The sequence below is a fragment of the Ziziphus jujuba genome, chromosome 3, assembly GCF_031755915.1.
Source record: "Ziziphus jujuba cultivar Dongzao chromosome 3, ASM3175591v1".
Taxonomy (NCBI): domain Eukaryota; kingdom Viridiplantae; phylum Streptophyta; class Magnoliopsida; order Rosales; family Rhamnaceae; genus Ziziphus; species Ziziphus jujuba.
The window spans coordinates 4,811,329-4,832,108 of NC_083381.1; the positions used below are offsets into that span (position 1 = coordinate 4,811,329).

Sequence of the window (20,780 nt, forward strand, 5' to 3'; positions counted from 1 at the left end):
TAAAAACATGAAAGGGATGTTAGTTTGTGTAGTATCCATTACCACTCTCACACTTTAACAAATGACATGTTACAATGACTGTTACAACCACCATTTACTATTTCCATTCAAATATTGATAAGAGGTATCAAATAAATCTACTAAGATTATATTACGTGTTATTATATGTTAATATTTTATTATAATTATAGATAAGTGAACTTTTGAAGGTATGCATATAATTAAATATAAACCAATTAAATATTAACCCATCACATTCGGTATATATCATGAATAATTTATTTGACATGTTAAGTGTTGTTGTTTACTTAAGCCATAAAAAGGATGGAAAAGGAAGTATTATTCTTTACTTCTATGCATTCAATTACGAAAGGTATATTATTAACATGCTTGCCACTCATCATCACTTTTACCTTTCTTAAAGTGCGTAGATATGCCTTGCTTTTTTTATTAATTTATGTTTGTAATTTTCTTTTTCTTAAATAATAAATAAGTTAGTATATAAATAAATAAAAGGCCTAAAACATAAGGTAAGACATAACAGAAGCTGAAGGAGCCAAAAAAGAAAGCAGTGAGAGATCAATTGGTAGCACTCGAGCTTGATCAGTTGGGTACGCAATTCCATCTCTTTCTCCTCTTTCATCTATCATCTTTAGTCGAATATAAACAGGGCCAAGTTAAGTTTTCAATCCACAGTTTATCATTTTTAAAAGATATTATGAAGGGTTATTATCCATAAATTAAACATTTACCAACATAAAAAAAAGTTTTTAATTTTATTTTAAAATAATTTTTTATAATTGTCTAAGAATAATATCATTTGATAGGACCGATTTTTCAATTTTTATTTTTATCTTTTAGGAAATCGATAGGTTCTGTTTTTTTTATACATATTCAAATATAAGTTAGAAATTTTATTTATTTAGCAAATTAAAAGAGTACACTAGATGGACAAATCAAAATAAAATACAAAATTTCCTATAGATATTAGCTAAATTAAATATGGACAAATATCCTTTATGTCGCATTAGCTTTGTTATCGTTTCACTTAGATCTTACATATTTTAAAAATTATTATTAATCTTTTTGTGGTTTTCTATAGCAATAAAAACAGGTCCATTTGTCAAATTTTGTTAATTTTTACCGGTTAATTTTAAAAGTTAAATATCTCAAAAAAATGTTATAAATCAATATTTTATAATCGAATAATATTACAAAAATATAATTGGGACCCTTAACTATTCATATTAACTGGTAAAAATTGTTAATAATTAATATATTAATCTCTTTTGATTAATTTCGAAAACTAAAAGGAAATAAATGATAATATTTTAAAAGCCTAATGTCTATGTGAATAATAACAAAATTGAAGGATGCAAAAGAAAAATTTTCATTAAATATTTATTTATTTATGAATATTTATTTATATATTTTTGGGAAATTAATATTGAGTAATAAATAGAACAATATGAGTACTTATCCATAATCACTTCTTTTTGACAGTTCACTTAATTTATAATTACACATATTTAACTACTAATGTTTATAATGTAAGTATAAAAATGCTTACAAAAAATAATATAATGTATAAATTATTTATTTATGGGGAGCAAATATAGATTTAAGTGATTTTTTTCTTAATTATATACAATAATACATTTGTTTAAAATAAAAACAAAAATTAAAAAGCTTGGGCGGCCTTCCCCCCCACACTAATGTGGCTACGCCATTGACTAGTTGTACATCTTATTTGGTTTGGATTTCGTTCTTGTTGAATATAAATGATTTCATTTTAGTTAATTAATTAGTTAGCAAAAAGTAAGTCATAATATTATAACACTATTTTCACCCCATGTTGTTAAATCTCATTTCTATGCACGCAGGTAGCTACAGAAATATAATCCATATATATATATATATATATATATATATTTATTTATTTTTCTGAAGATACTTTGAGTTAGTGGTTACATGTAATGGTCATATAATTTTATTCTTTTTGTCTTGTGTCGGCCATCTAAAATTTAAGTTTTACATACAATAGAAAATTTCTAAAATTTAATTATTAGATTCTCTCACAATAACATTTTTTTTATATCTTTTTGGTAAATTATTCGTTCAATTTTTTTCTGATTCTTTATGAAAAAAATAATTATATATTTATTTGTAAACATTTACATTATATATTTATTTGTAAACATTTACATTCTTATTATTTGTAAATAACAATTTTTAATCTTTTTTCCTTTTAGTATATTTAATATTTTTAAATTATTTGTATGGTTTTTTTTAATAAAAATTCTTGTCAAATATATAGTTTTTTTATTATTTGTTCAAAAATTTCCAGATTCTTCATGAAGAAATGATTATATATCTATTTTTGTTATTATATATCTATTTTTAAACATTTAATTTTCAATATTCATCATATTTATTCTATCGTTAAAAAGTCAAACATGGAAATTTTTTCTATATATTTGTTAAATTTTATTCATGTATATCATTAACCATTTTTTGATTCTCAGGCACCTTTAAATGATTTTAGTTACAATTTCTTTTTACACACACTCCAACATGCTTTTTACACACAATTTCAACAACAAAATGGCATTTCATCACTGAACAGTGTCTCCGAATAGTGACAATAAACAAATTCACCACGCTATGTCACTATTTCACAAAATTATGGTTTAGTGACAGGAATAAGTTCTTACACTAAGCAATGGTTAGTAACAAAAATCAACTTCGTCACTGAAACTAATTGCAAGTTTGGTCCTAATTCGTTTCCTAGTAAATTTTTTTGATCAAATATACTAAATGTAAGAAAAACTATAAAACTGTTTGTCGTTTTTTTTTTTTTTTTAACACATTTCTCCAAAAAAAATGGAAAAGAATTTTAGAGACATACAAAGTATCGTTAATTTCTTTATGATATTACGTACTTCACTTTCTTTTCTTCCTTCCACTAGTAAAAACAATAAAACTAAATTAAAAAATTAAAAAATTGCCCTCAACTCCTTTGAAAAAATACATGTACACCTTTAACGTAATATAGCAGTTTGTTGATATTCCTTCATCCCAAATTGAACCCATAAAGAATAATATGTTAACCAATTGGATTATTTTAATAAAAAAGTAAATGTTCTTGTAGGTAGTTTGTATGCAATTTACATACGCAACTTTTATAAGAAATTAACAAAACTTGAATTACATTATAGTAGAAGCAGACCTAAAGCCCAACCGGCCACTAGGCGAACTATAGCCCATTTGAAACGACCTGGTTGTAAACGTCGGAAAATATTAGTAAGGTAAATATTAAGCTTCTCTCTCTCTCTCTCTCTCCCTCCCTCTTTCTTCCGGAGATTTGCTCCATTCCGTCTTCTTGAAGCTCCAGCAACAGCTTTTTTCTGAATTCGACCTCGGCAACTTGCAGGTGGGGTTCAGGTTCCCTTTTTATTTTATTTTATCTCTTTGTTCCTTTTTTTTGTTCACTGTGCTAAGTTTCTATTTATGAGTTTGTGTATGTACCATGCATTTTTGTTTGTAGTTGTTGATTCACTGTGCATTCTTGTGTACCGTGCATTCTCTCCTTGAGATCTACTTTATCCCGTTTTCTTGAAGCTTCGTCACCGTGGACTTTGTTTAGAATCAGAACGCTGACGACTTGCAAGTGAGCTTCAGGTTTGGTTTCTCGAGCAATCAACTTTTTTCCTTTTTATTTTGCATTTCCTAGTTGATGATTTTTGCTCTCATGCATCTGTTTATTTTTTTGTTTGTTTGTTTGTTTATTATTATTATTAGTAGTAGTAGTAGTACTATTATTATTATTATCATTATTATTATTTTGTGGATCTCTTTGTTCCTCATGATGGATGATTTTTATTTATTTATTTATTTTTTATGATAGTTAGGCAGCGCACCATTTTATTGAACTCTAAACGATAGTTAGGCACCTTTCGTTGTGTGTGTGACTTGTGCTTTAAATGATAGTTAGGCACCAGTTTACTTGATAATTTTTCCTGAGTCCACATTAGAAGTTTTCAGCTATATAATTTATAATGCAAAAGATTTAATACAAACATGAAATTCAGTATGTATGCATGCTAGTGACAAAAGTTGAATTTTATCTCTAAATGATAATGACTTTAGCTACAAAATTAATCGCATCATTACTGTTAAAAAATTGTAAGAAAAGTATCACTTATAGTTACTAAACATGCATTTTTTTTTTTTTTGGGTCAAACATTTTGTGGGACTTGAACCCGTAATTATAGAACATCATTATTGTAAATCAAAAAAATTATAAATTAAAAAAACTTAAAAAAATGAATTAACATATTTACTAGGTTTATAAGTAATAAGAAACTATTTTTAAAAAAAATAGTGCTTTGTAATGAAACAGGAAAAGAATAGAATTAAACTATGTATTTATTTTGGCAAACTAGGAGCGAAAAATGAATAGAAATTACGTTTTTTTTTTTATTTTTATTATTATTTTTTTTTAAAGATTACATTTGTTTATAAAAAGCTATATAAAAATGTAAGCAACATGACACATATACGTTTTCCAAAAAGTATCAAATTTGATGCTAAGTAGCTAAATATTGAATTGAATACTAGGAAATTTTCTCTTTTTGTAAAATTGTAATTACTAACTATTCCAAACTCATTCTCATATTTTGTTTGGTTTACGTTTTCAGACTCCAGAAGTTCAATTCTCCCCAAAAAAAAAAAAAAAGAAAGAAAGCAGCAAAAGGAAAAGGAAAAGAGGGGGAAAAAAAAAAGTAAAAAAGAAAAAAGAAAAAGAAAAAGAAAAAGTAAAAAAAAGGAAAAAAAAAAGAAAAAAAAAAGAGGTTTCTACACAGCAAGCTATGGAGTTTGTTATGACTATTGGCAATTGGATCGCAACAAAAATTGCTGAGTATACATTTGAACCAATCGTACGCCAAGCGGGCCACGTAGTTCAATACAAAAGTAACATAGAAGATCTAAAAACTCAAGTTAAGTACTTAGCTTCTCTCAAAGTCAGAGTGCAACACAAAGTGGATGAATCTCTTAGAACAAATGAAAAAATCGAAGGAGATGTCGAAAAGTGGCTCGAAAATGCTGACACGACTATTGAAAAGGCAAAGAAATTCTTTGAAGAAGAACGCCAATCAAACCAGAAATGTCTCCACGGGTTCTGTCCAAATTTGAAGCCTCGTCATCAACTAAGCAGGAAATCAACAAAAATAAAGGAAGATGTTGTCAAGCTCCAGGCAGAGGGTGGAAAATACACCACCCAATCAATTTCATACCGTGCTCCCCCACAAGGGACATGGAACACATCTACCACATCTGCGGCATTTCAATCGAGGACATCAATTATGGATAGCATCATAAAAGATTTGGTGAAACCTGACATCAACATTATCGGAGTGTATGGATTGGGTGGTGTGGGGAAGACCACACTTGTCAAGCAGGTTTACGATCTTGTTCAACAAAACCACTTGTTTGATGAGGTTGCTATGGCAACCGTGTCGCAGAACCCAGACCCAAAAAGAATTCAAGGAGAAATTGCTGACGTGTTAGGTTTGAAGTTTGAACAAGAAACCACAGCTGGAAGAGCATCTAATTTGAAAGAAAGGACAAGAAACAAGAAGATTTTGATAATCTTAGATGATATTTGGAACAAACTTGATTTGGATGAAGTGGGACTTGAAGCTGTTGGGGGATGTAAAATCTTAGCAACCTCTAGAACTCGAGAAGTGTTATCGGAAACAGGTACGCAAAATGAATTTAAGCTTGAAGTTTTAGATGTGCAAGAAAGTTGGATTTTGTTTGAGAAGAAAGCAGGGAATGTTGTAAAAGATCCAGCTATAAGAAATATAGCTGTTGAAGTAGCCAAAAGATGTTCAGGATTGCCGGTTTTAATCATCTCGGTTGCAAGTTCTTTAAAAAGTAAAAATATATATTCATGGAGAGTTGCTTTGAAAAGCCTAAAAAAATTTGATAAGCAGAATGAAATGCAAGAAAAAGCATACTCAATTCTAGAGTGGAGTTACAACCAGCTACGTGGTGACGAGGCAAAGTCATTGCTCTTGCTATGTGCAATGCTTGTGGTACGAAATACTGTTTACCTCAGAGACCTGTTGAGATATAGTTTCGGTTTGGGTGTATTTGAAAATGCCAATACATTGGATGAAGCACGCGATAGGTTGTATACATTGGTTGATTACCTTAAAGATTCTTGTTTATTGCTTGATGGTGATGGTGGTCAAGATCCCAAAATGCATGATCTTGCTCGTGATGCTGCTCTTTACATTGCTAGGAAAGAGCGTCAGGTTTTATCAGTAACACATGGAAATGAGTTGAAAGAGTGGCCAAATAAGGAGTTTTTAGAGAATTGCACTATGATTTCTCTACCTTACCGCAGTTCTATCCCTGCTAGTCTTCCTTCAAAGTTGCAATGTCCAAAGCTAAAATTGTTTATTTTTGTAGATATTTATGGTCAGTCACTTGAAGTCCCAGAAAATTTCTTTCAAGAGATGAAGGAACTCAAAGTGCTGGATTTAACCAATTTTCGTAATCTTCTACTGCCTCCATCTTTTGTTTCCCTTACAAATCTTCAAACATTGTGTCTTGAAGGTTGCATCTTTGAAGATGATGATGATGTCCTAGCTAAAATCAGTGAGCTACGGGGTTTACAAATTCTTAGTTTGGCAGGCTCTCAAGTTGGAAAATTGTGCAAAGAAATAGGACAGTTGACTTGTCTACGATTGTTGGATTTGAGCTATTGCATAAAGCTTGAAATTATTCCACCGAATGTCTTATCGAATTTAAGCAGCCTAGAAGAGTTGAACATGACGTACAGCTTTGAAAATTGGGAAGCCGAAGGAGTTACAGGTGAAAGACGAATTAATGCCAGTGTTTCAGAGCTAAAGCACTTGTCTCAGTTGACCACATTGAACGTAAGTGTTAAGAATGCTGACGCTTTGCCAACAAGCTTATTCTCTGATCAGTTAGAAAGATTCAGAATAAGTGTTGGTGGCGTGTTTCCTTTGTGGGAGATTATGGACTATGAAAACTCAAACAAGCTAAGACTCGAACTCACAAGAAGCGATCAATTGGATCAAAGTCTTAAAATGCTTATAAAGAAATCTGAAGATTTGTACTTGGATCTGGTGGAAGGAGTTAGTAATTGTATTCCTCAACTAGACAGTGAGGGATTTCCTCAACTGAAACGTCTCAACCTCCAACGTCATGCTGGTGAAATGAAGCATATCATTGAATCAATCAATTATACTCATTCTGCCTTCCCCAAATTGGAGTCACTACTTTTATTTGATGTCTCCAGTGTGGAAAGTATATGTTATCCTCAGCTAGGAATCGGCTCTTTTGGGAAACTAGGGGCCATATGTGCTCACGGGTGCAATGGGTTGAAGAATCTTTTCCCATTTTCTATGGTCAATTGCTTCTCGCAGCTTCAAAAAATGGAATTGAGACAATGTAACATCTTAGAAGAGGTTTTTGTTGCAGAAAAAGGAGATAAGAGTTTCATTCGTCAAGACATGGATCCCACTGAGTTCTGTCAATTGAAAGTTCTGAGTCTTGCCCATCTACCACAGTTTATTGGCTTCTCCTCTATAGGTGGCAGTGAAGATGAGATTCTTAATAATTCGGCACCACTTTTCAATTGGAAGGTAATTAATGTTCGTGTATGTGTATATATATATATATATATATATGTTTCCAAAAGTTTAAGCCAATTAATTGCAGGTGGGTTACTTGTTATCGTTATATTTATATTTTATTTTTATACGGTGTTCAGGTATTTTTCTTTTTTCATATTAAATAAAAATATTGATGAACTATATAACATTTTGGATGGTACAGTTTAAATTCCCTAAATCATTGGAGGTATTAGAAATGGAAAAGCTGGATAGGCTTACGAGCATATGGCCTGATCATGACCAGCTTGCCCCTCCAGAATTCACCTCCAAACTTACAAAATTATCAGCCGCCGACAAACAGTTGAATAGCTGTCGAAATCTGCGTATAATACGAGTCGATAGATGTCAGAGTCTCAAATATGTTTTTCCAGCCTCCGCCGCTAGAGGTCTTGAGCAGTTAGCGAAGCTGACTGTAACGAATTGCAGGTCCATCAAAGAAATCATCGCAAAAGAAGAAGGTGATGATGGTGCTGAAGAAATCATCAAGTTTGTGTTCCCAAAATTAGAGAAACTTTGCTTACGATATCTACCACAACTTGGGAGTTTCTATCCAGGAATGCATACTTACAAGTGGCCGTCATTGACTTGGATGGAGATTATTGAATGTGAGAAAGTGGAGATTTTAGCCGCCGACATTCAACATTCCATCATCAACATGATCAAACCACTGCTAGTCCTAAACCTCTCTTTCTTATTGAAAAGGTAATTTAGTTACAAACAATATATACATAAATATAGTTTATTTAGAACTTGTTCTGGTAAGGTTTTTGATTATCGTGTGCAACTAGTATAATTTCTCTCCCTCTCTTTCTATATATATATATATATATATAATAAATAAATTTCTTCGGTCTCCAAAAGACTGCGGATTATATATAATCCATGCGATAAAAAGCAGTCTTTATATCTATATGCAGTCACAGCCATATGTATAGTTTGTTCAGCTAATATTTATCATCTATGCTATATATAACATTGATTATTGTTGTAGCTGTTAACATATATAATACCATTATTTCAGGGTTCATTCCCCAAGTTGGCGTGCTTGGGAGTGACCGCCGAGGAGTATTTGTGTGATCTATTATCCACTCATGCAGAGTGGTTTCCCAGACTAACAGAAGTTAATATGATTTGCATGCGCATTAAATCAACTGTATCCCCCGTTGCTTCTCTTCTGAAATTACCGGCTCTACAAATTCTGACGGTGCAGCGTGCCTTTTTTAAGGAAATATTCACGGTCGAGCAAGTATCAGGAGCTGTTGATGGGGGATTGACAAATTTTAAGCTTTGGAAATTGCCTAAGCTAATTGCCTAAGCTAAAATACAAAGGCATTTCTATGAAATTGTTCACTTTTCCAAACTCCTAACAAAAATATATACATGTAGAGAGGATGCAATTTGACTTTGTGCTTTAGTAGCTTAGGAATAATATTGTTGTTGGCAAAAGTTTATTAATGCTTTGTTTCAATGAGTTGCTTCTGTCACATGTTTCGGTTATGGTTGTCAAATGCTCTGTTTAAAGTACTTATCTACACTTGAGAATTGTTTATCCACCTGCGACAAACTGCCATGCATATCTGAGTCAATGAAATAATTCTGTTTAATTTGTCTTTTAGGAAACCAAGTAAAGCTGTCCCCTGATGCAGTATATTGACGAAACTTTTCCCATTTTCTATGGCAAATTTCTTCTTGCAACTCAGACGAGATTTCTGCTCAAGAAAAAGAAGATAATGTATAACATTCACCAAGACATATATCCCATCGATTCCTATCAATTGAAAGTTCTGAGACTGAAAATTTTGTCAGTTTCTACTCTAGAGGTGGCAGCGAAGATGTGATTCCTAATAATTCCACGCCACTTTTAAATTGGAAGGCATATATATGTTAATGTTCATGCTTTCAATTACTTACTGCTCATGTTTTTCCATTTTACAATATCCACGGATACAAATAAATGGCACACGCATACATACATATACATATACAGCTTTGAAAAAAACATGTCCCTTTTATTGTGTGTATTTATTTAATTGTTTAATTGTTTATCTATTTTATTTATTTATGAATATTAGCTATTTATTTTGTTTTACAACTTGAGTTAATTAGCAATCATAATTATGTTAATTTAATTATTATTAAAGTTGGAATAGGGTTAAGAAACATAGGTCTTTATACATAGGTTTAGAGTGGGAATATAATTTCTAGCTATAAAATTTAAGGTATGTAAGTTTTTTCTCCTCCTACCAGTCTTAAAGGATTCATTAGGGGATTATTTTTGAAATTTCTCTTTAACGGTTTAAATTAATTAAGTTTTTTTCTTCCTATTGGAGGTTTTCATCGATCTTTGGGTGTCTTAGCCCAAAGAGAAGAAGTTTTAGAAGTTTTAAGGACAGCAAAGGATTAGATGTTTTACAGGATTTATATGGGTTTTAAAATAAATTTCTAGGATTAGACTGAATTTTAGATGTTGGAACCCTGATCTGAAATTTTTATGGGTATAATGTGATTGTTTAGATTTGTTTTAAATATCTAAAAGTTTTATTTGGCTCTGAATTTGTAAAAATTTATTTACTTAAGTGGGTTTGTTTTCAATATTTTGAAATTTTAAAGCTTAATTTCAAAACATATTTAAACAAAGTTATTTTGGCTTGAAATTTCATATGCGGTATCCTTTGTATATCAAGTTTTATGTAAAAACATTTAGCTTCACATTCCTTATATTTTATCCAGTATAATTGCTGCAAATTTTTATTTCCTAATTAGATCAGTTAAGAGTTGAAATTTGTGTCTTGAACAAACCTAATAATTTTTATAAGTATGTCTGCTGTATGTACTGTAACACTACTAAACAAATCACTTTCAATGACCACTCTTTTTGGTCGCCAAAAATGGACTTTGGTGGCTACAGAACATCAATGACAAAAAAAACAAATGATCACTGCATGGTCGCTAAAAGCCATAATTAGTTACTGAACAACTTTGGTCGCTAAAACTTAAAACCTTCAGCAACCAAATTTTGATTTTTCAGTGACCATGCTTTAATCTCTAAAACTCTGAAAAATTCACCAATTTAATCAACTTTTGGTAGCCTAAAGTGGTTTAAGTGACCAATATTATAATTATTATCGACCAACATGGTCATCGAAAAATAACTTTTTAAGACCAAATTGATTGGTCGGTGAAAATACTAGTAGTCACTTTTGGTCTTTTACATATTCAAAAATGTTTTTAATCACCAAAAATTGGTCACCAATGCTCTATATTCAGCAACCAAACTTTAGTCTCTAAATGCTTTATGTTGGCAACCAACAGGTGAGCAAAGCCTGATGGTTTGGCTGAATAGTCAATACCCTTCTCTACTGGAATAAGTCGATAATAAGGAACAGAGAGATTTTAACAAATCATTCCCCTTAAAGATCTTGTATTCCTTCTAACCTTCTAAATGGAATGTTTTTAACAAAATACAATTATCATGAATGTAGAGCATATAGATATATATATATATATATATATAACCCAAGAGAATCATCTGAAAACGACCCCAACCAATTAGAAATTAAACTAGCACTTAGAGAAATTAGTGTAACACAAAAGACAAGGCGGTAAAAATGATAACTTTTTTTTTTTTTTTTTTTTTGGCTGAAGGTGAAAATGATAACTTACATACACAAACAGTGCATACGCTTATACATTATATTTCCAAGCATCCATGGAAATAAAATCTTTAGAATTCAAGTTCTTAACAATGCAAACAATCATTGAGGATGCTTAATTACGTATCAATAATGGTTTGGTACTACAAAGTTACTTTGGGCTATGACCATCAATGAATTAGGCACCAGAGTAATGAAAAAGGAATCTCAGTAACTTATAAAAGAAAAAGGAATTCCAATAATATACATCCATCTATTCAGACAATGTTGATGTGCCAACAGAAATGCAGAAACATCCACATAAAATGAAACCTCATAAAAAGTATGGCAACCACACAACATCTAAACTAATCTTGATTAATTCCAATTAACTGTCAGTATCCAAAGAAACATAAAATTTGGCAATTAAAGGAAAAAGCATATAGCCTAATAAAAAGAACTTGAAAGAGTGAACCCTCTACGTTGCTATCCCAAGTGCTCAACAGTTGAAAATTCTCTATTCGGATGGAGAGACAGCTAAGGTGTAACCCATTTTTTAAGAAAAGACAAATGTAAGTAGAGACAAAATGCTCAATTAGACTAAGCTTTTACCCTAAAAGAATTGGGGTTAAAAGCAAATCAAAGGCAATATGTTGAATGAATGAAGGCACTCTCCCACCACCCACATTTCATACTTCTCTTATTGTCAAAAACCAAATGTCAAACCACATAAAGATCAAATAACTACCTCAAAAGAGTGAATTGCACTTAGAAAATTATGCAGAAAATAAAATGAACATGTTCATATTTGTTGCTATTACCGAATGTATAGGTGACAAGTTTTCTATCACAAAGGAAGCGCCCTGGACCAAGTCCATCCACACTTAGGAAATTATCAAGAAGGAGAGCTTGTCTGTGTTGTTTCTTCAGCAGCATCTCCTTCCTTTGTTTAAAATAGCAATTAAACAACACAATATGTATAATCTTTAAATGCTATATATATATAAACCAATACAGAACTAGAAATCCTAATACATATATATATATATAAAGAAGAAGAAGAAATTAGATATATATATATATATATGTATATATAGCCACTATAAATGCTATATATATATATAAAGAAGAAGAAGAAAGAAAGAAAAAAAAAGAACACAATATTCATGTATCTCCATCCACATATACTATTCCATTCAACAATCAGTTAAAGCAGAACAAATCCTGATGCTTAGGGTATAAAATTAACTGTCATTGGAAGGGAAGCAAGTGTTTTATCTCCCTGAAATAACTTGTCACCACAGTATCTTTCCAATATAATGCATGAAAATATGCCAAGCTGACAGGGAAACCTCATGCTACTCTATTTATGCTTGCTAACAGTGAACACTCCAGTAAGTCTTATAAGCATCCCATAAGACTTCTCAACCTACTAAACCAACCTCAAGCTATCCACCCTACATAGGTAAACGAGCAAGCTTTCTCCTCTGTAACTCAATCTAAAGAGATCCTGCAAAAAGTGTCATTTATTTTTCACTGCTTCAAGTTCCCAAAATTTAGACACTGCACTTTCCAAATTGACATGTAATGTTTGTATTTGGAATTACTTTAGCTAAATGCCCATCTAATTGGGTTTCTTAAGTATAAGAGGATCATGAAAAACATAATAAGACCTTGAGGAGATTTCACACACATAGTAGATCAATTTACAAGCACATTTTTCTCAACTTATATTTAATATATATTCCATCATGATGCAGAAATATTGTGTTCAAACCAAGAGGTTCAAAGAGATATTTCAATTGCAGAGCAGACACAGCAATAACATGTTTTAAAACGTTGGTGGGATGTGGTTGCAAACCATGCAGACACATTGCAGAGAATTAGTTTTTTGAGGTAATTTATAATCTGTGGTACTTTGATCTTCATCTTTGAACATATTATTCTAATTAGAGATAGTCCATCTCCATTTTTTTTGTTTATGAATTAACTTTTCATTATGATTAATAGGTCCTGAAAGAATATACAATTAGAATAGACTTCATTTTCTAGTTATGGATATCAGATTGACATTACACAGCTGGAAACCACATACTTGTGCACCAGTTATTCAATAGACAACTGGCACATGACCACTTGGGTCAGTGGTATTACATCTCAGCTTCTAGAGATTCATGGCATAGTTTGGGCACTCAATTATGTTAATTCATTAATCTGTCAAACCACATGATAAAATTAATTTTTATCAAAGTAAAGCAACTTTCAACTCAATGGAGGAAACAGCCAGCAAACATTACAAAATTGCATACCTTCAAGGCTTTATTAAACAAGTATTACCACAGTCAGTTATATTTGTAGGTTAGATCATTTTCCTTGGAAGTTAAAAGGATTATGGCTGTCATAGGCTGTTATGAGTTCTCTGTCACTCTGGTTTTCTGGCTAATGCACATAATCAAGTAGAGAGTTTTATCATTTTTATGGTTTAATTGTATAAATAATCGTTTGTAAGAAGATAAAATTCAGTCCAATAATTCTATGTTCATCTAATATATCAGGGAAATTTTGTCTAACGAATTCAATACAATGTAACAAGGTAAAATAATCATTACCTTCATTGAAAATATGTGAACCAGTTAAACCTTTGCAATCTCATGGAGACTTTTGGTTGGTTCTGCATAACAAGATATGGCCATCAGATCAAAGAGTGAATACATGAATATAGAGAACCATGAACTAGAAATGTTGAAATCAACAATTTTTACTCCTTTGAAGGGCAACAAATATAACTATAGAAACAAAATAACGAAGGGAAATAAAAGTAGATAATGACAGAAAAGAGAAAATAGAGGTTCTTCCATATTAGAAACTTGGAAAGCATGTTTCCAACACTTTACAATATATTCCAACTACTGGAAATTTTAACCAAGTTGGAATACTAACGAATTTGAGGTAAACTCCAGAACCTTTTCATAAGATTCTCAGAGAGAGAAACATGTAAACACTATTGACTAACTGGATTCAGAAACAGATCGGGGAGATTTCCTTTACTAATCTGTGACATGTTTTTTCTTTTTTCTCTTTCATTCATATAAAAATAAAAAATGCAAAATGACTAGGATAACCATGATTGGAGAAAACAAACACAGAGAATTAGTGTGACTTACGATTGATTGCTTGGTGCTTCACCAATGCAAACCGCTTCATCAGCCAGTTTCACATGAAGGGCATCCTTATCTATGGTGGAGTGAACAGCAACATAAGGTATCCCCATCTCATGTGCAGTTCTAATAACGCGAACAACTATTTGGGTGGTGCGCAACTGTTCGGGGAGTTGATTTTTCTTTTGCAGGATGAAAAAAAGAATCTTTTAAATGAACCCATTTCAATTTCTACAATTGAACATTATAGGAACCCTCAGAACCAAAACCCAAATGCAAAAATTCTGTCTTTACAAAGAAAAAGCAATGAACCGCATAAAGAAGAACTCACAGGTGGCGAAGTAGCAGATTTGCACATGTGCATTGTGGCATCCATATCGAGAAAACAATAAAGGAAAGCCTAAAGAAGCCAACTTTATCTAATTAGTAAAAGCTTAATGTGAATTCCAGTATCACCATCTAAAACCCAAAAACGGATCTAATAAAAAAAAGGCGTGGAAATTTACCTGCACAAGTGAAGGATAACGAAGTTTTGGGACCAAATCAGAAAGAAAGTGTGTGAGTAAAGAGGGAGGAAGAAAAAAGAATGTGTTGGGGGATATGAAGGAGATGGAAATAGAAAAGTTCGATGAAAACGAGGAGAGTGAAAGTCGCTGTGTGATTGAAAGCGACGGAGAAATAGAGGAGGAAAAGGAAAAGAGAGAAATAAAGAGGTGAAGCACACCTGAGAGGCAGCTAGATCGGGATCATCCGTCGGACGGAGAGAGAAGAAACACGGAAGAAATTCTTATGCGGCCGTAGAGCAGGGGATGACATTGTTGGAGTGACGAAGCACTGCAGAGTCTCAAATGGGGCTAGGGCAAAATGTTGTTTTAACTGGAAGGGAAGGGGGCAAATTTCCCGCCAACCCAAAATGAAAATTTTATTTATTTGCCAAGACCCAAATTTTAAAGTAAAAATTTTATATTCTATAATGATAAATATTTTAATTTTTGTTTTTATATAATATCGATATGATAATAATATTAATTGACTTTGTTAATTTATTAAAATTGTATTAATGCTATGAAAGTGGTTAATCTAATTAATCAACAGCAAATTTAACCCGTATATATAAAAAATTATTACATACTCATAATGTGATTAAATATACTTTTCGAAAATCTATAACTACAAGTTTATAGCAAATATCAAATCAGTATGGATATATATGTTTCCGAAGAAAACAATTTATATGTATATATTTGTGTTTTTGGCATATATACTAATATATGCCTGATTATGTATGCATGCAATATTGATTACAATGATATGTAAAGTTTTATTTCAAAAGAATTTTAATTTTTAATCATGTAACAAATAAGATCACTTTAATAAGTTCACTCTTCTATAAAAGAAAAATCCTTTATACTCTAATGTAAAATATTCTCTCTCTCTCTCTCTCTATATATATATATATATGTGTATATATATATATATATAATTTTTCATTATATGCGTTAGAGAAATCAAATTAGAATATTTATATAAGAAAATAATGACTCTATTATCAATTGTTTTTTAATGAAATTTATATAGTTTGCTCTCCTAACAAAATATCTCACTTTATAATGAAAATCGTAGTAATATGGAAAATGCTATTTATAATCAATGATGACCATCGTTAGGAATGTTTATATAAGCCAAAGAAAATTTAAAAAAAAATTAATTAAATTGAAACCAATTAAAAATTGAAAGAACCAATGTCTGTATTGATTTTTCAAAACTAATAATTAACTGAACCAATGAGAAAATAACAGAAGAATTGAAATTGACCAACCAATACTTAGATGGTTTTTTTGCTTCAAAATAAGAATAAAAATACTTAGATGGTTTTCAAAATTCCAAAATTGATTTTTTTATCGAATAACCTATTGATTAAAATTTTCCATTTAAAAACTAAATCGATTAAATGTGATTATTTTACCTTTACCCATCATTAGTGACATATTGACATGGTAACTTAATAGGTTACCAATAAGAATTCACTTTTCCATAATATAAGAAAAATAATAAACGTAATCAATTAATATTTTCCAAGTCAGCATAGGTCTCACTAATTACTAGTGATGGCAAATAGTACATCTTTATTTGTATGTACATCATGATAATGTCACTTTTTTTTTTCTTTTATAAACCAAGAAATGGGGGCATTTTAATATCAAATGTAGTTGAATTTAAAATTTAAATATTAGCATCAATGATCATTGTTATTTAAATCATTCTAGAAGAGCATTTAAGCAAATAATTAAATACTAAGTCTACATGGTTAATTGATAACTCATAGCATCTACATGTCAATATGGCTTTTATTATAAGGTGGAGGAGAGTTCTTATTTTATTAAAGTTATACATATTATTGTTTATATCTGTAGCTATATTTAAAGGATAAATAAATTTATGTATGTATATATGTACGATAATACATTTCCACCCATACACACACACACACACACACACACACACACATATATATATATATATGAATTCAAATACACAAGTATCAATTACAAATATGTATATATACGGAAATTCTATGGTGAGGACGGTCCACATGAGGACCGCAATATTAGTGAAGGTTTTTCATAGTATTAACGACGGTTTTTTAAAAAATCGTCACCAATACTATGAAAAACCGTCATCAATACTGTGGTCCGCATGAGGACCGTCCGCACCATAGACGGATTGTGTATATATATATATATATATATAGAGAGAGAGAGAGAGAGAGAGAGAGAGAGACCAATTTTTTTTAATCACTAAAAGGTATTATCCTTTATTTTTATTTTTTTTATTATTTATGCTATCACTTGGTTGCTCATGTTTAGTAGTCAAACACCTATATCATCATTTTTTTTTTTAATTTCAAAAAATTTTAACTATCAACCTTTCAATCACTCATGCAACATTTTAATGATAAAAGCTTTTAGATGGCTTAAGGTGTTATATTCATACTCTACCCCCCTCCAAAAAAAAAAAAAGGTCTTATATTCATATTTTTGTTACATTATTTTAATTATTACAACTATATATAACAATTATGTGCTCACCAAAAGTTTCATCTAGTAAACAATTTACTTTAACTCTTTTTAAGCAACCAAACTCCATTTGCTCACTCATTATTAGTATTAATGACCAATTCATTGGCCACTAAGATAAAATTTTTGGTGACCAAAGAATGGTCACTAATTTCATACATTTATATTTATTTTCATTTTTAATTACTTAGACTATTAGTAACCAAATATTGGTTGGTGATAATTAATTTCAATGACCAATACATATTTGGTCACTGAAAAATCTTCTTCTTGCTAAAAAAGACATAGGAAAGATTTCCCGAGTAATCAAAATTTAATTGGTCACTGAAAGCTTAGATTTAGTGACCAATCCTTGGTTGCTGAAAATGGTAGCTCACCATTTTTCCAATATGAGATATGAAATTTTTAGCGACCATTATACTAATGTTCATCTTTAACGACCAAAAAAGTTTGGTTGCAAAAGATTCGGTCAGTAATTCCCTTTTTTTTTCCTTTTTTTTTTTTTTTTGTAGTGTAACATCGTAAAATTTTGACCTCTTTTGGCCTTTTATTTTATTCACAATGATTTTTCTTTAGATTGAACTCCATATGAACCATTGTTTTTCAATTTCTGTTAATAAGTTATTAAATTTGTTTTGACCATCTTTTGGCCTTTATTTGAGATATAAAAATTTATATGACTACATATGTATGTCTAGTATTATCCTATAAAATTTCAATTACTATTAAATTTTTGTGAGAGAGAAACAAATTGGAAATTAAATGTATATTTATAAAAACCTGATTTTTTAGTATTTTGTGTCAAATTATTAATGAATTTTGAATAGGTTTTCATTATTATTTTAATCTAAAATTTCAATCAAAGTCACTTATGCATGTATACAATACCTTGTAAAAGTTTTAGATTTAGATGATATCATTTGCTAGGAAATTATTTTTCTTGTTCTAGGACTGTTTATTGGTAATTAGGTGCGTACTTTTAGTTCTAATGATATGATCATGTTGTAAGCTTATGACTTTAAAAGTTAATGATTCAGAATTTGCATAGAATCTTTAAAGGAGTTTTTAGAAGGTCTCTAATTGCTTTGAATAATAAATTTATGTTTTGGAAATTTAAAGTCTTTGTCATTGTTTGGCAAATTAAAACAAAAAAGAAAATTAAACTAAAGCAATTAAAAATTAAAGAAAGCAATTGAATTGACTAAGAAGAAAAACAATGATATAGAAACGTTACATTTTTGGATTCCCCACTACTTTTTCATATTCATTTTAATGCATGGAACCAAATTCCAACAATGATATTTGCCAATCACACTTAATCTTTAAAATAATCAAAATATGATTCCTCAAATAATTGGTTTAATTCACATAAGGCAATCTAATTATTCCTAATCTAGATTGACCTAATTAAGTCCTAGAACATGTGAATCAAATAAAAATGAGATTAAGCTTTATCATGGCATCAACAGTATTTCTATATAACATAAAAATGGTATGATAATATTCCTATTTATCATGTAATCCATTGCAAACAATATTATTTTCTATATTCCTTTGCAAAAATTTAAAAGAGTTTTTAGAAGGTTTATAATTTCTTTGGATAATATGTAACAGTCTACCACTCTCTTATTCCACCTATATTATCCCCAATTTAGTCACTGCATTCCAGATGGTAAGGATTTTTCTTTTTAAAAAAAATTCTTACAAACCCTGAAATCAATCATTGTGAAAAGGCCTTGATTGTAAAAAAAGTGACTATCATTATATTTGAACAATTACCATTCAACATTTATGTGATATGGGATTGGACACCATTTAGTCTTGCTAGTAAGTTAGATTGCCAGTGTCTTACACCTACCCACACTTATCTTGGTAGCTTCACACTAAACTGCCACTAGTCATCATAACTCACCTAGTATGTTGTTCACTGATTATGTCTCTTCTTGTCGCATATCCTTGAGGACTCACAAAGCCTATAACACATCTCCTTAGGGCCTAACATCCTGCTTTTTGCCTTGCATCCTTCACGGCTCATAGATTTTACAATATGCCCCCTTGGGCCCAGTGTTCTCACTGACACACTTATGGCCGAGTATGCATTCTGCACTCTCTTACTCCACCAATATTGTCCTTAGTTTAGGCACAGCACTCCAGACAGTAAAGGGTTTTTTTTATTCAAATTTCCCAAACGTTATGTAATGCTCTACCACTCAATTTAGCCACCACACTCCAAATGGTAAGAGTTTTTATTTTGTTGAAACTTCAAAAGAGGTCATCTATCTTAGGATGACTCCCATTATAGCATTCTAAACTATATGTTCTTAAGAATCTTGAAGCTATTTCGATGAGTTGTTTTTGTCATGTACGTGTTTTCATTATGGTTGTCAAACGCTTTGATTGAAAGACTCATGTACACCTAAGAATTGTTTGTATACTTGGATTATTTGAGTTAGTAAAATAATTTCATTTAATTCATCTTTCGGGAAAATAAAGAAAGTGTTTTGTCGATCCATGTAGTGATTGATGAATCTTTTCCCATTTTCTATGGCTAATTGTTTACTTGCAGCTTCAAGAAATGGAAGTGGCGGGTTGTCATGACAACCCATGAGAGATTTGTGGTCAAGAAATAGAAGATAATATATGACACTCATCCAGACATAGATCCCATTGGTTTTTATTTGGGATTGCAAATTTTATTAGTTTCTCCTCTAAAGGTCACATCCAAGATGTGATTCTTAGTAATTCTTTTAATTATGTTCATGCTTAAATTAAAAGGTATATGTATTTTTATGTCCATGCTTTTAATTACTGACATCTCATGTTTTTTGCATTTTACATCCACTGTTACATATAATATATATATATATATATATATGTAACTCCCCATCTTAAGGTATACCGAAATTTTTCTCGCATTAATCGAGTTTGACCATCGTTGACCAAGTGGGATCTGTTTTGACTTTTTGATCGAAACAGAATTTTGCATTGACTGAGGCACCATTGTGAAGTACGCGGCAACCTAAATTCGTGGACTAGTAGCACATCGAAAATGGAGCTATGATTTGAAAGTTATGAGCGAAACAAGTTGCAGTCCAAACTGTCCGAGCTATGCCGTGTTTAACTGTTTATTTTTGTAAAATTTTGTTTTGGCTCATGTATGTTTGTAAAGTATCCATCAATATGAGTTCATATACTAGCGGC

The 20,780-nt window shown here is 30.8% G+C and overlaps 1 protein-coding gene and 1 long non-coding RNA gene across 5 annotated transcripts; one reads left to right on the forward strand and one right to left on the reverse strand.

Moving 5' to 3' along the window:
* The first annotated feature begins 524 nt into the window (after positions 1-524).
* On the forward strand, positions 525-8,871 carry LOC107421922 (probable disease resistance protein At4g27220). Its single transcript, XM_048477764.2, has 6 exons — positions 525-611; positions 3,219-3,433; positions 3,548-3,681; positions 4,701-7,682; positions 7,876-8,414; positions 8,734-8,871. The coding sequence occupies exons 4-6, from the start codon at positions 4,872-4,874 to the stop codon at positions 8,765-8,767; spliced, it is 3,384 nt and encodes a 1,127-aa protein (XP_048333721.2). The 5' UTR covers positions 525-611; positions 3,219-3,433; positions 3,548-3,681; positions 4,701-4,871; the 3' UTR covers positions 8,768-8,871.
* On the reverse strand, positions 8,566-15,421 carry LOC107421923 (uncharacterized). 4 transcript variants are annotated; one of them, XR_009638290.1, is made up of 6 exons: positions 15,009-15,421; positions 14,834-14,902; positions 14,509-14,733; positions 13,954-14,015; positions 12,166-12,287; positions 8,566-9,421 (listed from the first exon to the last, which is right to left on the reverse strand). It is a non-coding gene; the product is annotated as an uncharacterized LOC107421923 (long non-coding RNA). The 4 variants fall into 4 exon arrangements; XR_009638289.1 differs by lacking the exon at positions 12,166-12,287 and having other exon boundaries at positions 14,509-14,684; positions 15,009-15,420; XR_009638287.1 differs by lacking the exon at positions 12,166-12,287 and having other exon boundaries at positions 15,009-15,420.
* Between the last annotated feature and the right edge of the window lie 5,359 nt (positions 15,422-20,780).

Bases quoted from the DNA above. Each gene is read 5' to 3' on its own strand.
- LOC107421922 (XM_048477764.2), top strand. From the start codon at position 4,872: ATGGAGTTTGTTATGACTATTGGCAATTGGATCGCAACAAAAATTGCT. The intron at 7,683-7,875 runs GTAATTAATGTT...TGGATGGTACAG, and splicing joins CACCACTTTTCAATTGGAAG to TTTAAATTCCCTAAATCATT. The intron at 8,415-8,733 runs GTAATTTAGTTA...CCATTATTTCAG, and splicing joins CTCTCTTTCTTATTGAAAAG to GGTTCATTCCCCAAGTTGGC.